Source organism: Arachis hypogaea, chromosome 13 (assembly GCF_003086295.3).
Source record: "Arachis hypogaea cultivar Tifrunner chromosome 13, arahy.Tifrunner.gnm2.J5K5, whole genome shotgun sequence".
NCBI lineage: Eukaryota > Viridiplantae > Streptophyta > Magnoliopsida > Fabales > Fabaceae > Arachis > Arachis hypogaea.
Window position 1 is genome coordinate 27,705,303 of NC_092048.1, and position 19,538 is coordinate 27,724,840.

General features: G+C 31.1%; 1 protein-coding gene and 1 long non-coding RNA gene across 3 annotated transcripts; both read left to right on the forward strand.

Annotated features, from left to right (window-relative positions):
- Window positions 1–6,606: 6,606 nt before the first annotated feature.
- On the forward strand, window positions 6,607–11,981 carry LOC112737835 (uncharacterized). Of its 2 annotated transcripts, XR_003812999.2 has the most exons (4): window positions 6,607–7,163; window positions 9,783–10,344; window positions 10,443–10,518; window positions 10,617–11,981. It is a non-coding gene; the product is annotated as an uncharacterized lncRNA (long non-coding RNA). The 2 variants fall into 2 exon arrangements; XR_003812998.2 differs by having other exon boundaries at window positions 6,607–10,344.
- A 2,313-nt stretch (window positions 11,982–14,294) lies between these two features.
- LOC112733181 (protein MAIN-LIKE 1-like) lies at window positions 14,295–15,718 on the forward strand. Its single transcript, XM_025782052.2, has 2 exons — window positions 14,295–14,728; window positions 14,834–15,718. The coding sequence occupies exons 1-2, from the start codon at window positions 14,645–14,647 to the stop codon at window positions 15,593–15,595; spliced, it is 846 nt and encodes a 281-aa protein (XP_025637837.1). The 5' UTR covers window positions 14,295–14,644; the 3' UTR covers window positions 15,596–15,718.
- Window positions 15,719–19,538: the final 3,820 nt, after the last annotated feature.

Genomic DNA, 19,538 nt, shown 5'->3' on the forward strand with positions numbered 1-19,538 from the left:
CAGAAAACAACTCAAGCCCACCTTCCACGAAATGGAACATATCACAGGGGCATCCACGAAATGGCCAAGCCGTCCCTGGCACAAACGAATTGGTGGACATTAGCTGAGCTAACAACGAAATGCTTTTATATACTATGTTCTTATAATAAGCGAGTTTAATTATTTTTAGAAGGCACTTCAATATATAGAAGAGAAAAAAATTATTTGCTAGTATTTTAGCCATTTATCAGTTAAAGCAGTAATAAAAAGTCATCTTAATTTTAATTATATTTTTCAAGTAATATCAAAATTTCTGTAATTATAGTCATCTTAATTTGTAGTGTTTGTTACTATAAAATAATAGAGCAATTTACGTAAATAAAATGTTTGGATTCTAATTTTATGCAAATACAACTTTTGAAATATGAAGATGCAAATGCATCTTTTTATATGACAAATGTTGTTGATTTTTTTTATAGTGCTCTAATTTTTCAAGTATTTTATTAATTTTTATGATATTTTTATTATTTTTTGTTAATATAACTTTTTTTTTATCTTTTACTACATTATATTTATGTTGTGTATGAAATTTTTTATTTGATTTTATTCATATGAATTTTATTTATTTTTTATTGTATTTTTTTCATATGATATATGTTGTTGGTTTTATGAAATTTTTCTTATTTTTTATCTGTATAATTTTTTTTATTTCTTTGATGTACTCTATAAAAAAGACAAAATAAATAAAAAATTAATCATAAGTAACAATATAGCCATAAATAATGAAAATTTATAGTTTAAAATAATACTAAATTAAAGAATACTGACAGTGCTAGAAAAATTATAGAATATTTTATTTTTGTTTAAAATTATAAAATTGATAGTACTCTCTTTCATATTTTTATTTTTTATTATATTTATTTTACTATGATAAATATTTTTATATATTATCTAAACATATAAATTTAATTGGATATTCGTGAAAAAAATTTTACACTTTCATGCATCAAAATTAAATTTTTAAATATATATATATATATATATATATATATATATATATATATATTCCATTGTTCTTCCAAGTTTGATGTCTATTATCTGTTTGTTTTGATTCATATTCAGTTCTAATATCTCACTCCTCTATTTTGTGGATGCCCCCTGTGATATGTTTCATTTTGTGGAAGGCGGGCTTGAGTTGCTCTCTGACACGCAGCAGGCCCATTTCGTGGGCGCTTCTTGTGAAATGGAGTAAGAAACCATTTTGTGGTCGACAGAAGTGAAATGGGTATGCGTATTTTGAGCAGAATTTTAAACCATGCGCATTTAGGGAATAAATCATTTTTCCATGCGTATTTAGGTAAAAAAGCCTTCAAACGTCTCCCTTATCTTAGCCAAATAAGATAAGATAAGATATTCACCATCACCTATAAATAGAGGATCCAACTCTCTCCAGGTATTCATTCATTTCTCACACCTTCTACCTCTTAGATCCATTATGACTTGAGCGTCGGAGTGTCTTTGCAGGTACCACCCCCTTGCTCCAGTCAAATAATCCGGCATCTGCTTCAACCCGCAAGTTCTCGATCCATCTCTCAACCCGTACCAGAGACATCTTGTACAAAATTCAATTAAAAAGTTAATTTTTTTCAACTAATTTCAATCAATATCAGCCATTTTTTTTAAAATTATATTATTTATCTTAAAAGTTAAACCCTTAAGTCTCTAAAAAAATTGAGAATTTTATAATTAAAAAATAATTAATGTTAGATAACTAAAAATTAATTTTTTATTATTTAATATATAAATAATATTATTTTATCTCAACCAATTTTTGAAGATAAAAATAATAATTTTATTTATATTTAAAAAACTAAGCATCAGTTTAGTAATTAATTAATTGACTATTTTAAAAAGAACATTATCACTATTTTTTATTTTTTTTAAGTTTTGATACTAAATTAAATTTAATGCGATATATATAATTGCATATTAAATTTAACAAAATATTTTTTTAACATAATTCTCAAAAAAATAATTTATAATTTAATATAAAAACAAAGATAATATAGTAATAAAATCAAATATATTCATTTATATATAATTATTATTAATTTTTTATTACTCAGGAGGCAAGTGTTCTCTCTCTCTCTAATCTAAGTCTGTTCCTTTATATAATTATTATTAATTTTTCATTACTTAGGAGGCAAGTGTCCTCTCTCTCTCTAATCTAGGTCTGTCCCTTGTTAGTGGATTTTGTTTTTTCGAGTCACAAACGAAGAGGATTGGTCTAATCTAAAATTCTATTCGATCAGGGCTAAATTTTGATTAGTATATGAATTGAAATAAGAATTTAAATCTACTTCTAATTGATAATGCAACATTGTTCATTTTTATGGCCATAGTCTAATATTAGTTGACTGTAGTAGTTTAATTTTGAATTTAAGATTATCTGAATAAAATTACTATTCCTAGTCATAAAAAAAGTAGTGTTAATTAATTCACGAGAATTATCCACATCAATGTTTAAGAATTTCTTTTTTAAATATTTTAGTTTTCAATAAATTTTGATTATTAAATTATTCTTTAAATTTTTATTTTGTTATAAAATTAATCTTTATTTTAAATTATTTATTTATATAGAAATTCATAATTTTATTAAATAACAACCGAAATTAGTTTGATAAATTTTAAAAAATTACATCATAATTAATTTTTTTGACAAAATAAAATTAAATATTAGTAATTGACATATAATAATTAAAATTTGTTGATTTAAATATTAGTAACCGACTAACTGACATAGTAATTCAAATTCAACTTTTTTTTAACATCGAAATGGTCAAATAAAAAATAATTAAGCATATTGAATCAATTAATTTTTTAAAAATAAAATAAAAATAATTAAATTTGTACCTTTTTGTTTTAAAGTTAGACAAACGAAGTTTGATCAACAATAAAAAAATATTATATGTCATTTTTTTTATTATCTGATCATAAAACATTTTTTTATGATTTATTTATAATAACCGTTTTTTAATCTTAAAAGAAAGCCAGATAAAAAAGATCTTAAGAAAAAATATATAATTAACATCATCGGACATACATTTTTTTGTCCAAAAAACCAATAATCTCAACGAAATTTAACAAGGTAATTAACATCACATCACATTATATTATTTCTAATTAGTGGAAACAAATTTATGCTATTTTTGATACTCATCATAATAACAACTGCTTCACCTGATAAATACAAAAATAGCAGAGCAATACGTACTCCTATCTAAATGAGACACTAAAAATCTATACATATAGACAATCTGAATCTATACCTTAAAATTTACCTTAATTTTTTTATGATAAGAGAATGAAACTTCCAAGTTCAACTGAACTTAAATAAAATTAAAAAATAAATATTATGCGTGTATAAATTGTGAGGAGGTCTCAGACAAAAGATATACAACAAAAATATTCTTCTTTTTTTTTATATATATGCTACAATAAACTATCTCTCTTTCTCTAAGTCTAAGCTGCAACATATATAATATTAGTAAATATATATTATTCACTTTTATTATATTGAGATAATTATATTAATGAAAATTAATATTAAAGTTTTCTATTTATATTTTTTATTTTATATTTATTTTCTCTTCTTTATTTATTTATTTTACAACAAAAATTGGATATTTTAAAATATTCTATTTTAATCTCTAGTTTTTTTTTGTCATACATAATAATCTTTTCTCTATTTTCTGGCGTAACTCACTAACGAAGAATGCTAAGTTGGCACATAAATTCGCACACGTGACAGTTAAGTATCGACGTGTTCAAAAGGATAAAACAGTCCATGAATTTGTATGAAGCGCTACGTTTAACACCCACTAGTTTCCTCTATATCAACGAAATTAAATTCGAAAAGACACCAAACTCCACAATTCACTCGTTTTTACATAAAAACCTTATACCACTACAACCTTATCTCCCTCTATATCATTTTGTGCGAAATAATAAGGATATGATGCTGTATATTAATGGAAAAGTGCACAAGTTTTCCAAAATGGATATTGACTTGCTGTGTTTCTTTAATTTAAAAACCATGTTCAAAAGACTTAGGTATCATGATTACAAAGCTATGTACTAGTTTGATTCTACGGCTTCTGACCTCAAATTTGAACAAAATACTATGGAGATGCTGAGATCAATGAGTTACGAGCATACAAAGAAAAAAACAAGAAGACTCTAAAATTTTATTTGTACTTTGATCACCAAATAATGTTATCTCTACTTGATGATGAAGAGTTTGATTTTGATGGTGATCAATCCAACAGTTCTTCTAGTGATGCTGACTATGAGATCATAGAGGATGAGTCGTATAGACCCCTAAGATTAGTGATGATAGTAGTGAAGATGAATGTGTGGTGATGAAAAAAAGATTATTAGGAGTGAAAAAAAAACAAAAACTCAATGAAATGTGTTAAGGAAGTTAAATAAAGAATTTAAAAGTAGCACCACAATAAGGAAGATTCCATTGAGTAGCAAGAAGGTTGGCGGGCCAACATATGTGAATGTGAGGAATAAAGATGGGCCAATAGGTTATGGCCCAAGTGGTGTTGTTAGGCTTAGTGTTGTTGCCAGGCCTATTAGTGTCGTAGGGCCTACAAATACAACAATAAAATCTGCTGGTGTTGATGGACCACATTTTGGAGCCGCTGGTATTAATGTTGATGAAAATAATGAAGAAGATGAGGAGTGCGATGAGGAGGTAGAGGAACCAGCATCAATGAGGGGGCTGGGTTTGGTAAAGTTTATTTTGAGTTGGGGATGGAATTTTCAACCATTGAAACATTCAAGAATACTTTGAAGGACCATGTTATATATGAAGGGAGAAATAAGATACATAGAGAATGACCAAAGAAGAATCAGGTGTGATTGTAAGCATGTTGTTGTGAGGATTAAGAAATCCAGGAAGTCAAAGAAACAAAAGGAAAAAAATGTGAAAGATGCAAGTGGAAAGGATACAAATGAGGAGAATGAAGTTGAAGAGAATGTGAATGTGAAGGACAAAATCATTCTTATATCGAAGTACATCATTTGATAAAGTCATTCTTATATATTTTATGAACGAATTTTTATCTAACTTAAATTTTGATAATATGATTTTAACCTAAAAGAAATATTTCAATCGTATCTGAATACCTACCTTTTTCTCATTATTTGATAATGTGATTTTTATTTTTTTATTTATACGGTTCTATTTAGTAAGAAATGGTCAAATTCAATCAATAACTAAAAAAAATTTACCAAAATATATATTTGCTGACTATTAAATATTTTTATTTTTTTCTAAATTTATCCTATTTCTTATTTAATTTGTTTATTATTACATAATAAACTAACTAATTTTATCTAATAAATATTAATCATATCACAAGACGTAATTTATTCTTTATTTTAGAGAAAATTGAATAAAATTTATCTTATTATTATTATTATTAAAAATGTCATACATAGTTGCATATGTATCTTCTTGTAAATATCGGAACTGATTTCTGTTTCGACATTCTCTTTGGTTAATAATAATAATAATAATAACAATTCTGCTACATTATCAACAGTGGTCTTGTCAACTTTTATTGGGATGGACCCAAAACTCATTTCATTCAAAAAGCCACATTCTCAATTAGGCAAATGCTAGCGTATAGATGTTAAATTTTTTCTACATATAGATAACAGGTGTCAAACTTATAATACAATTTGTTACAATGCACAGAAATCAAAGACAACATTTTTTATAGCATTGGGACCCACACATTCAAAAATTTATTTTGTAAAAAAGAGTTAGAGTAGCGAATCAAGACATTTAGATATTTATAGTATTAGTTAGTTATTTAATAATAAAGATTTTGAAGTAATTTAACATACTTTAATTAGATGATTATAAAAAGATGTCATGTGTCTTTTTTAATGTTTTTTTTGCTATTAATATTAGTTTTTTTGCTATAATAATAATAATAATAATAATAATAATAATAATAATAATAATAATAATAGGTAATTACTCAAAGACAAGTTTATTTAATTTATCAAATATGAATGAAGTTATTAGTGTTTTTTAGTTTTTAATTTTTTATTAAAAATTAATTGAGATAATATATAAAGTATTAAATAGTTTTTTTTTTAAATTAGTTAAGATAGTATACTTATATATCGTTTATTTATTTTTTTTTATGTAATATTATTATACATATTAAACTAGTATAAAGTGATTTCGTAGATAATTTCCAGACATAATTTTAATTATTTTTTTAGTATAAATACATGTACATTAAAATGTTTAATTAGTTATTTTTGTTAGAAATTATATAACTTTTAAAAGTGATTTCATTATTTTAAAAAAATATTTGTGCCTCTATCAAGTGATTTTTTTTAAAGGAATGTTTTTATTAATTAATTATTAAAGAAATAAAAAATAATGACAATAAAAACATAAATAAAATTTAAAAATATTTATTTTTTTTTACTAATCTTAGTGATTAATTTTTGTTAGCTGATAATTAACAATAAGCAAAGTTAAATATGGCGCCAAGAAAAACAAATTTTTAAGAATGTGGATTTTATTAGTCACGGTAACAATTCACATACCCCAGCACTCTAAAATCTTGATACCTATATATTTATACATATAAAAAAAATTTAACATCTACACACTAGCATTCGCCTCCCAATTAACTTAAGTTAATCCTAATGTCACGAATTTACTATTGTAAACCTAATTTCCCTTTACCCACATCTTGTTACTGTGCAGCCACTCCCCCCTCCCTCTCCACTTTCAGCGCCGCACAACCCATCCTCGTTGCAGTCTTCAACGGTCGTCACCATCAACGGGAGTCAACGCCGCCGGAAAACCAAACAACGCCACTCGTGAGTACCTTTCCGCAGTCGCCCAAGCGTCGCCGCCTCTACTGCATGTTTGAAGACGCGTCCAATCGTCCGGCTTCCAACCCGATGCCGCCTCCTTGCTTCGCCTTAACACATGCCACGACTGAACTCTTCCGGCGTCGTGGAGTCACTAGCAAGCCCGTTGCTAATCGGCCTCTACATCCCCTCCCACCGCCGCTACCTGTCTCGCGTCCGAGCCCACCGCGCAGCGTGTCTTCCCTCCGGTGCTGACGCTGCACTAACAGGTAAGTGGTTCTTCAAGATTTCCATTAATTGCTGGTACTGGGTTTCATTTGTCAGTATTTCATAGGGTTTAAGATTGACACAACATGGTTCCTTGAGTGTGTGGATTCTTTTAGAAAAGGAAAAAAGGTGAATTAATTCGTATGTGTCTATATGTCCGGGTTGAAAATGATTTGAATGTGGTCAACGTATAATTGGGTCATGATCATTTCTGGTCGTTACCGCACTGTAAATTAGGAGTGATATTTTGTATTGCTGAGTTAAAAGGAAAATGAAAAATAGTAGTTTTAATCGCAGCTATTGAACGTTACTTCAGATGTGTCTTCAGAGTGATGGAGTGTGATGATTTGTATTGCTGAGTAAGAGCTAATTTTCATAGATCGTTCCTTGATTCAACTAATATGTATGATTATCACTGATTAGTGTTTGTTTTGATACGTTAGGTGTTATTGATGTGAATATGGTTAATGGATGTTGCTTTCAAATGATTACATGTAGAAATCTAATTAATCATTCGAACTTTGATTGTGTTGATTAAGCAAAAATTAGTAGTTGGATGTTGAAAATTTTTATTCCTTAGTTGATATTTAGTTTATGGACTTTCACAAAATATATCACTTTCTAATAATTTTCAACTTTGTTTTCATTCCTGGCCTGTGTGCTTTACCAGTCTCGGATGATATGCACCATTTGATCCATCAGATTAATTTGAAGGAGGAGGATTATATCTTTGGATCTAACTTTGGTGGGATTTTAATACACTTGTTGAAACTAGTATCCCAGTAATAAAGTCTGGTGAAATTTCATCCTCAAGATCATTTTGGACTTCATTGATACTAGGGGTGTTATCGGTTCGGTTTGGTTCGATTTTGGATCAAAAACCAACCGAACCGAATCGAACCAAAAACGGTTTAGTTCGGTCGGTTTTCGGTTTTAAATCCTAACTAATAGAAAATTAATCTTAGTAAAATGATGTTCAAAACAATCAATAAATTAAAATAATATTACATTACATTCAAATTCAACACAATTTCAACTCATTCCAACAACTAAACATAAAACAAACACATTTGTTAAGTCTAAAATTTCCATTTCAATGTATTACTAACCACTTCTGTGGTTCAGTTCGGTTCGGTTCGGTTTCTGTCGAGCCAATCGAAAACCGAACCAAACCGATCGGTTTACATCGGAAAAAAACCAAAAAAACCAAATTTTTTCGGTTTTTATTCAGTTGTTGTAAATTTCGGTTCGGTTTTGCGATAAATTTCGGTTTGGTTCGATAACTTACACCCCTAATTGATACCATTAAAATTACTTTTCATTTAAAGGTTAAACTGGTCTAAATAATCTTTAGTCTGGTGTTTATAAATTAAAGTGGTTAAGCTAAAACATTATTTTATAATCTAAATAATCTTGTTGGAATTAGTATTCTAGTAATAATCTTTGGCTTTCAGTTTAAATAACTTGGTTTTGGTTTAAATTCTATTTTTATTTATTCAAAATAAGAAGCTAAAATTTTAGAGATTTTCAATGAATTTAAAGAAATGAGATAGGTTATTCTACCCTAAAGTCTTGAGACTCTACTGAAAAATTTTGTCACCAAATTCTGATTTAGAATGAACAATTTTTCATGACTTTTGAAAGAAAATTACAATTGATATGATTTTGAAAGGTTTGGAATTTTCAAAAAATGTTACCAAAGAAATGGATTTTGGTTTTAAAGGAAATTGATTTGAGAAATTGGAAATTAATGATGAGTAATGAAGGACTTGTTGGTTATTGAAAGAGTGTGTAGGACACTATATCCCTGGTGTAGCAGATCTTCTGCTGCAAGAGTGTGCCCGACACTATATCCGTGGGTTATGTGAGGTCGGAGGCAGATTATCCCACTCACATCCTTTCGAAATTATAAGAGTATGTGCGGACATTATATCTTTGGACCATGTGCCGGGCACAATATCCCTGGGGGTACCTATTTTATTCGTGACCGAATGGCAACATTCTCATGGGAATCTGTCGGGTTGACAATTGAACCGACAATGTGATATCACAGCCAGTAGGATAGACATTCATCATATGCATCTATGTGACATTGTTTTGATGTGCATATTGTAATTGGTTTACCTATGTGAATAATTATGTTTAATTACTAATTGCTATACTTGATGTAACTGCTTATATTGTGTTTGAACCTCTTTACTTGTGTATTTTGACTGAAATTGGTTGAATTATGATGGATTGGATGCTGATTGAGTTGTTTGGGTCTGATGCCATGATTGGTTTGTGTTTGATGTCTAGTTCTGTATGAAAAATCAAATTGGTTTAGTATAGACTTAAGATACCTATGATTGAAATAGGTTGGTCATTCATATTGTTTAGAAAATTTTTTAAGATTTTACAAGAAAGGACAAAGGTTTTGGATTTTGAGGAATTAACTAAGTTCTCTTTTAAAGAGGATTTTTTTGGATTTTTGAATGTAAACATTCGGTTTTTGAAAAGATACATAAGGCGAGCAACGATCACTGTACTCTGAAAACAGTTTTATTTTACGTCTCTTATTATAGCAATTCTGTAACCCTATAGTGAGAACCAGCGAGGACGATGTTCTCACTCCCCTACAGATTTTCCCTTTTTCAGGACATGGACGAAGAAGTTATGAAGACTTTATTTCTAGTTTTGTTATACGATATTTTTGTATTGTTTTAGATGTTATATTTTTTTCTCGCCTTTATCTTTACCAATTTTGTAAGAAGGATAGGATTTATGATATGTAAAGTTTGTATATTGATACTATATGTATATATGTATTCTTTGTAAGTATGTATATATATGTTTTCAACAAAAAAGTCTTTCGAAAGGTTATGCGAGTTTTAAGTTTTAAACAAGCTCCTATTTTAGTATTAAATATAATTAGAGTCGTCGTAATATCCAAGCTATTAGAGTGACGCAGGCGGAAGCATAACATTCTGATAGTGACGGTATTATAAGATGCATATGTGGTACCACAATATCTCGTGACTCTGTTGCTCTATTTAACCCTTATTATTGAATTCCGGTTAAATTTTGAATGTGTTTTAAGGGAAGGCTCATTGAAGACATCGCAAAGGTGGTCATCCCCACTTATAAGCCCAATAAAAAAGGCCTGCCTTGCACATATGCCTCTATTTCAATACAACCAAATAGGTGAGTCCCCCTCAAATTCTTGCAATATCTTAGTTGGTAAGTTTCATTGAGATGCATACCAGTTCTCCTAATACAGCCTGTTGTTTCCATTCACATAGTTTTGATTGTGGTGTATACGCCATAAAATTCATGGAGTACTGGATCGACAGTGGGAATCTGAATGACTGGAATTATGTGAGCTTCCAAATTCTATAGCTAACTAACTAATTATTTAAACACACATCACTTTCTGTTCTTAAATGCAGTGATTCAACATTGATTTTCACATGCAGGACACCATCAAATAATATAGGTTGGAAATAATGCTTGACATCTTTCTATGTCATAAAAATTTAGCCATTGGAGATGCTTTGAATGCCGCCGGAACCAACCAATGAACAAACGTAAGGATGTTAGGACACTATTCACAGCACCTAGCACAAAGAGCATGCTTCAGCGAGTTGTAGGTAAGGATGGAAAAAGGTCAGGCAGTCTCCCAGGGGCCTGTAGCCTGGCCTGTGTTTGACTTGGCCTGGCCTGACCTGTTATAAAATAGGCACATGTTCAGACTCTTATAAAAGCCTTATTATGTTAATAGGCCAGGTCCAAACTCACTAATTAGTCTTATTGGCCTGTCAGGCCTGCCTGGGCCTGTTAATACATAATTACATATATAAATAATTTTTTATTATTAACAAAATTATGAGATATTTTAAATACTTTAAAATTTAAAATTTTTTTATAAATATTAAATATAACATATTACATATAAATATGTTTATTGAAAAATAAATTTTTTAAATATTATTTTTATTTTTGTAAAAAAAAATTATTAGGCCTTTTAACAGGCTTCAGGTCAGGCTAGACTGAATAACATGTCAGGTTTAGTACTTTAAAAAAAGTCTAAAGCAGGCTGCAGGCCAGACTCAGGCTAATTGACTACATGATAGGGCAGGCCTGTTAAGAGCAAAGCCTGGCCTGGCCTGACCTGTTTCCACCCCTAGCTGCAGGATTACTAAAGAAAAAGCCCATCAAAAGGAGCTAAACTTGCAAAAAAAAGAGATGTCTATTACATTTTTGTTTACCTAGGCCAGGGATACACTCACATGTTTATCTATGTTTTGTTGGGACTTGATATTTTTCTCGTCTTACACACATTAACTGTATGTTTTGGATTCTTATGTTGTTAGTGTTTACTTGTTCTATGAACCTTGTTGAGCTTTGTTGGTCAATTCAACGAGAATGCATGTAATGTGGATGTGAATCTTGTCTTTTAGATATTGGTTTGTCTTTTTTGGCACATGATTGCGACGTTTTGAAGTATTTTTATTTTCAGTGGTGAAACATGTTGAGGTTTCAAGGTATTATTTTTGGATGTGTCTACTTATGTTAGTCATGTATTAGTCATGTATTGTTCGTAGGAGTCGAGAAATAATGGAATTGTCTTCTGATGGAAGTGTCTTGATATGGATGTGTCTACTTATGTTAGTTGCATTACCAAATCAAGTTTATCTTGAAACTTGATGTGTCTCATATAGGATTACGTTGACTCCTAGAGAATTGGTGTATGTAATACTTAAAAGATAGTAAAAATTCTACCAAGGTTGTGGTGGAGATTGGATGTAGGTTGCATTGCACAAGGCAACTGAATCAGGATATATGGTTGTGTCACCTTCTTCTTCTTTGCTTTAGTTCTGTTTTTTCTAGTTTTTATGAGACAAAACAAAATTTTCTCCTGCATAATCTGCTGTGCAGACCAAACAAAAGCCAAGATTAATTTTTGGTTTTACGGCTTAACTAATCAAAGTTAAAGAAGGCCATAGATTCGACCCCCTCTCTCTAAGCCTTTTGGAACCTTCAGTGCGCAATACCGTTTAATCGGTACATGTCTCCCTCATTTCCTACCATCTTTCACCAAAACTGCTTATCCCCTTGCCCTGCCTGGCACTACCGCAAACTTCTCCCTCCGCCGCCCACCGACGCTTCCGCCACAACGATTTGTAGCTGCCGTTGCCGTCCTCTGCCTCGGGCTGCGCCATGCACTGGTACCCACTTGCCCCTGCCTTGCTCTGCCGTTGACTCCAAGGATTCTTCTTCCTCCTTTGCTGTGGACCGTCTTCTTCCTTAACTTTCCTTCCTTCCAAGACTTTCCTCGCCGTCAATGGAGGTTCTCTTTGGCAAATGTTGCTCATGGGAAGCTATTGAGAGTTTGATTATATGCATAAATCGTCACAGCCTATTATGCATTAGCTTATTGCACATAAATTGTAGTAGGATGTTGTGTATTGTGGATGCACATAAATCATCCTACCCTAATGTATTTTAGGGTAAAAACGTGTAAACCTACTTACCTTAGGACAATTTATGTTCATTTTGGGAAGCTCAGTACATTGGGACGATTTATGTGCACTTTTTTTAAGACTTCCATGCATAAATCATCCTAAGGTGTAGCGTTTAATATATTATCTAATATATATAGTCTTGGGACGATTTATATATTAATAAGAATAGGAGATTCATATTTTAAACATTGGTTTAAGAAAATATGGTAATATTGAGCTCTCTTTATATAAAAAAGCTATTTTTTCTATTATGAATGAATTAGCGTTGATTTAGATTGGCATTAGATTTAGAAATCCTTAAAAATATAAGTTTTGTAAGTAGACCAAAGAATAATACATAACTTTATATTTTCTTTTTGTTTTATGTATGAGTTGAAATATGAATATCATATTTTTTTTAATAAAATTATAATTATCATCTTATAAAAAATTATTAATCTCATAAAGTGTATGTGAATCATACATTTCTTTTTTTGCATTCCTTCACGTGTTTTCTCTTTTTTGTTTTATTTTTTATTATTGTTGTTGCGATTTTTTTATTTCTTCTCTTCTTTATGATATTATTGCAATATTTTTATTATTATTTTTTGTTTGATGTTTTTTTTTTATTTTTATTCTTATTTAAAAAAAGAAAAATTATAAAAAGAAAAAACAAAAAAGAGAAGAAGAAGAAAAAAAAGATGATGATAACGATAAGGCGAGGAAAAGAAAAATTTTGAATTGTCTAAATTTATCAGAAAAATAACACCGATATTTTTTAAGCTTGACATAAGAAATTTTTGAATTTTGATACCAAAATTTTTTAACAATGACAAAAAATTCTTAACTACTTAAAAATTATTAAAAACAAAATTTGCACCGAAATTTTTTTAAAATATCATTAAAACTTCTCAAGCATAGTACCAAAATTTCTCCCAACATATCTTATTCTTCTACTTTTTCTTTATGTTTTGTCTTCTTTTTTTTTTTTTATCTCCAAACATGTTCTTCTCCTTGTTTTTATGTTTTGTTATTGGTACAAATATTTTTTTGGTATCTTCTTATGTTTTACTTCAAAAATAGAGAATTTTATTAAAACAAAATTATTCTAAAATTGAATTGTATACTCCTAAGTCCTAAACAATAAATTGTCTTAAAATATGACAGGGAGATAAATTCAAATGTGTTTATTATGGTAACATTTTTATGTTTTATATAACAAATTTCTAGGATTTTTTTCTTTTATAAAATAAAATAAATAATTATTTCTCCAGAAAAGATTTTCCATCTTTATTTTCAGGAATACGATTTTTTTTGGGATTAAGAGTAAGTTCGCCCCCCGGCGAACTCTATGATGAGTTCGACAGACTATATATACTAGTGGGACCATTTTGGTTTGTCGCTTTCTTCATCAATTCTTTCTTTCAAATTTTCTCTTTTACTTTTTTTGTGCCTTTTCGACATTTGTGAAGTTTAGTGCGAGCGACTTTCTCAGTTCCAGGTTAGTAAATAATAGTCTATTTTTTTTATGTTAACTAGAATTATTTGGTTTACTGTTTACATGTTAGATAAAATTGTTAGGTATAGATCGTTTGTTAGTTAGAATAACAGATTTATTGTTTACATGTTAGTTAGTTAGACGTACTTTATAGTGTTGTTATGTTAGGTATATTATTTTATGTCGCCATTTTTTAGTATAGTGGGTGTCTATCAACATATTAAAGAATATAGAAAAGTATATTATCAGATAATTTAGTCAGAGGTATTAGATAGCGTTGTGAATTAGAAGGTAATTAATCGAATAATCAATTAGGTTAAGTAAGATAAGAAAGAAACGTGAGCAATAAAATTTAGGGTTGAGTTAGTTATAAATTAATTAGTTACATGACGACGTCATTTAGATAGAGTAAGCTTAAAATTAGTAGGTTTATAAGCTATTTTTCATTTATTTTATTTTTAATAATATAGTATGTGATTTTATTTTACTAGATTGTGTTTCGATGGAGCATCAGTTATTGGGTTATGAGCATGAGATGTATAGATTGGATCACGCTGAGCACATCGCTGGGAGGCTTGATCGAGTGGTATGATTTTTTAACCTTTTTTTATTGTATTGAATAAAAAGTGAACTTGCTATTGTATTTATTCACTGTACCATTTTTTATTAAAAAAAATTTTCTGTTTCGTAGGCGCCTCGGATCTTGCGCACCAGACAGAACTTGATGACACGGCCGCCAAAGCAGATTAGGCCATATCTGAGACGAGCCGGGTTTGAGTACGTCGCATATATGGTCGAGTTTGAGCATGATTGGTCGCTTGCCTCGGCGTTGATAGAGAGGTGGAGGCCTGAGTCCCACACATTTCATTTACCGTGCGGAGAGATGACTATCACCCTGCAGGACGTGGCCTATCAGTTGGGCCTTAGGATTGACGGTGATCCTGTTAGTGGATGTATAGATGGGTGGGAGCAACACTACCAGGGATGGACCATTGAGGTGTTATGTGAGCAAATACTAGGTGTTGTTCCCAGCCCAGAGGACAGGCAGTCACAGACGAAGTGGACTGTGAAGCTTACTTGGTTCCACAACACAGTTTGTGGAGAGGTAGAGCAAGATGCCAAAGAGGATCGGTTGATGAGGTATACGAGAGGATACATCATGTCGTTGATAGGTGGTATCCTCTTCTCCGATGCATCTGACTCTCAGGTGCATATCAGGTGGCTTCCCCTGCTGGAGGACCTTGATGCGTGTGGCAGGTTGTCGTGGAGTTCGGCTGTGTTGGCATGGCTGTACCGCCAGATGTGCCAGGCCACGGAGCATGGTCAGCGCAACTTGGGAGGATGCGTCAGCTTGATGCTTTCTTGGGCCTACCACCGTATTCCGTTAGTACGGCCCGATGGGTTTGATGCTCGTCGCTTTTCCCTGGTCATCAGCATACTGTGCCCACTGTGACCGTGGCATTTCTTCAAGCCAGTTTGTAATAGCTACGTTTTTTCCCCTCAGACGGCCATAATAATGAGCGAACTCATGATGCGACTTCGAGTACGCTGCATTAATAAGAACCTTCTTCAAGTCTTTGTTCTTGGGTCATGAAATTCGCTGCAATGTGTCTTGTACAAAATGCTTGGAAGGCATGCGGCGGTTTCCATAAACTCCCTTCGGCATTTAGTGCTTCATCAATGGACTTGTGTTTGTCTGAAATCACTAACACCCCTGGTTGTGGTGTAACATGCTCCCGTAAGTACGAAAGAAAGAACAACCACGCCTCCTTTGTCTCACCCTCAACAACTGCGAATGCAACGAGCAGAATGTTTGCATTCCCGTCTTGCGCTATGGCCATCAAAAAAGTTCCACCGTATTTACCATATAGGTGGGTGCCATCAATAGAGATAAGTGGCTTGCAATGCTTGAAGGCCTCAACACACGGTGGAAACGTCCAAAAGACCCGATGAAACATCACAGTGTCGGTGGAGGTAGGCCAAGGCTATGTCACTAGTTGCACCCAAGTACCTAAATGGACATACATTACTCAGCTTTTTGTACATGGCTGAATTATTTAATAGCGAATAAATAAACCGAAAATAAATCTTACCTGGCAAGTACATCTGTATAGCGAATAACCACCGAGGAAGCTCGTTGTATGACTCCTCCCAATCGTCATATATTCTAGTGATGACTCTCTGTTTTGCAAGCCAAACCTTTCTGTACGACACCTTGTAACCAAAGTGATTCTCCACACCTCCTTGTAAAACCCTGATGCTGATTGTCGGATCGGCCTTGACCATCGTGATAATGTGTTGTGCAATCACTTTTGAATCCAACCTACGATGATCTTGCCCCATCAAAGTTTGCATGCAAGTATGAGGACCAGTGTATCTCCTAACCTCCCACCTTTCTTGCTTTCGGCGATATGATATAAGTATGCTTCAATTACAACCGGGTCCAAACTGGATACATCGTGCATTGTACCTCCAATGGTCACTCTCTACTATTTTGTACTTCACACCCCTCCTGATGCTGTACTGCTTAACTGCCAACATGACTGCTTCCTTGTTCCCAAATTGTTGTCTAGCCTCAAACTCGTTGCTTAGGTCTTCTTCAGTACCTCCTTGGGTAAACGACCAATACGAAGTCATTGCATCGAGATTCAACCTAGTGAAATGATCCGGCCGGTCATATGGTCGAGAAATGGCAGGCTGTGTCAGAGCAATCTGTGTGTCACCATAGTAGTTCATCTCCTCTTCCTCGTCACCATCATCAGGGATTTCGGGTGGTTCTTCGTCAGCATCGTCTCCATCATCGAGGTTGACTTCATACTGCTCCATCATCGGATCTCTAATAGCAGAACTGTCATGACTTTCAAGACCGTCATCCATTAAGTCAACGTTACGAACTTCAACATTAGACCCCTCCTGACTACCCTGAGATGACATATTTCGGTCCACCATCGTCCTTCTGATAGTTCTTCTAACAACGCCACTCGTCAGACTATCATCGACAGTATCTGCAGATGATCCTCGGCCACCAAACTCAACAAGAAACACGTATAATTCCAACAGATGAATATTAGTCCATCGGTTGTGCCACGACCTTATAAGCCGTACGTCCTCGTCGTCGCGCAACTGGTACCTAATTCAAAACAATAGAAATATCGCTCACAACGATGATCTGATAAATACACTAGCAACAGAGACAAAGACAACACAAACGTAACATACCTTTTATAAAACAAGTTGCCATCTAACTCGATCGGATATCTGTAGTAAATTTTTTCACCCTTTTAGACTCCTGTTGTCCGAGGGCATGCAATATCAAATTCTTCAAAGCTGTTAAACTGTTGATTTTCGGTGTCATATACGTAATTATCGGTTGGCCCGATCTAAAGATAATTGAACCTTTTTCATCATAAACTATTTCACCATCGCAATGAATGGATAACAATGGATTTTCTGACATCGTAGCAACAATGCCAATAGTGAGGAAGAAAGTAATTAGAAAAATTGTGGCTGCTTGATCTCCAATAGGCCTGCTTTTATCTCCGAACTCATCATAGAGTTCGCCGGGAGGTGCGGTGAACTTGCTCTTAATCGCAAAAAAAGAAAAAAAATCGTATTCCTAAAAATAAAGATGAAAAATATTTTCTGAGAAAATAATTATTTATTTTATTTTATAAAGGAACAAAAATTCCAAATTTCAATGTCATTTCTATTTTATTTTGTTTTATATAAAAAATTTCGGGGTCATTTCTCTTCTTTTTCATCTTTATCGTGATTTTTTGTATTCTACTTTTCTTTCTTATTCTTCTCCTTCATAAAACATTTTTAAAATACACAAATAAATAAACAAACAAAGAAGATAAAAAAAATAAGAAAAAAATATAAGAAAAAGAAGGAAACAATACTAATCTTGACAATAATGATAAAGATAATGATGATGATGATGAATGAAGAGGAGAAAGAAGAGGAAGAGGAGGAGAAAATAAGAGAGGAAGAAATAATCAACTAAAAAAAGAAGGAATGATGAAGAGAAAGAAAAAAAAAAAAAGAAAAAGAAAACAAACAAAGAAAAAAAAACGCATATATATTATGATTTGGTTATATAAAATGCTTTATTGTTTAGAATCACTGGTACACTTAATTGAAAAAAAATGATATTAGTGGATTAACATAATAATAATGTTGTTGTCGGATATATAATTTATATGATAGTAAATAGACCTCCCAATTTATGAAAGACTTAATAATATTATAGTCAAAAATTTTTCAAAGCATTGTAAATCAATAGGTCAAAGTTAACCTAAATTTAACATCATATTATCTCACTTTAAATTGATAATAAATTAATATATTTTTAAAAAACTAATAACAATTACTATGGGATAATACGGTAAGATTCAATATGGGTTATTACTATAGTCTATTTAAAAGAGTAAACCAAGCTCCTTAACTTCATGCAAGTGCTAGCCTTCGTCATACATGCTTTGTACTCGTTGTTTTAGTTGAATTTATTTTTTAATTATACTTTATTTTAGTTTGATTCTTTGTTTTAGTAGGACTCTATATTTGCATTCGCTCATTATTTCACTTGCATTCGTTGTAAAATGTAACTATTTATTACTCGTGTCCTAAATTCCTGTAGCATGCTATCATTTATCACAAAGTTCAACTAAATGAGTGCAGAGTGCCACGATTTAGATTTAGTATATATTTAGATAATGATTATCTCTGCTATTTACGATTTACTACTCTAATAACTTTACCTACTGAATCGTTGTGAGATGATTTATATAAAATTTAAATCATTATAATTTACACACAATAAAATAAAAAAAAATTGTAATAAATTTATGACATTTAGGTAATATTAAGGTCAATTCATTTTATTTAGGTGATCCTTTTTTTAAGATTTAATTTTCATACACAAGTATAAAAAAAATTTATACAAATATCAAATTATAAAAGTAAAATATATGAAATAATTATTTAAATGCATGAATTTAAAGATAAATACAATATTCAATGTATCAAATTAAACTATTATTTAATTTACTTTTACAAATATTTGATTTTATGAAAAAGAAAACTTAGCTTCACTCATAGATAGTTTATTATTTTTAAATTAAATCATTTTCAATTTAAATAGGTAAAAAATAGTGATAATTATTTAAGTTGTTCTGTCAGGTTTTTTATTAGCTCCTCTGTTATTTAAATTTTTAACTTATATATCCCATCTTTATACATTATCTTTATATTGATTACACTTTAATGTCTTCTAATTTATATCTTTTAATTTTTATCTAAAACTTCATCATCTCTATCTTAATCTTATATTCCATCTTTTTTTAGAGAGTTAACATTGTTCAAATTAGGACAAAAAAATTTTATTTTAAACAAAA

Bases quoted from the DNA above. Each gene is read 5' to 3' on its own strand.
- LOC112733181 (XM_025782052.2), top strand. From the start codon at position 14,645: ATGGAGCATCAGTTATTGGGTTATGAGCATGAGATGTATAGATTGGAT. The intron at 14,729-14,833 runs GTATGATTTTTT...TCTGTTTCGTAG, and splicing joins CTGGGAGGCTTGATCGAGTG to GCGCCTCGGATCTTGCGCAC.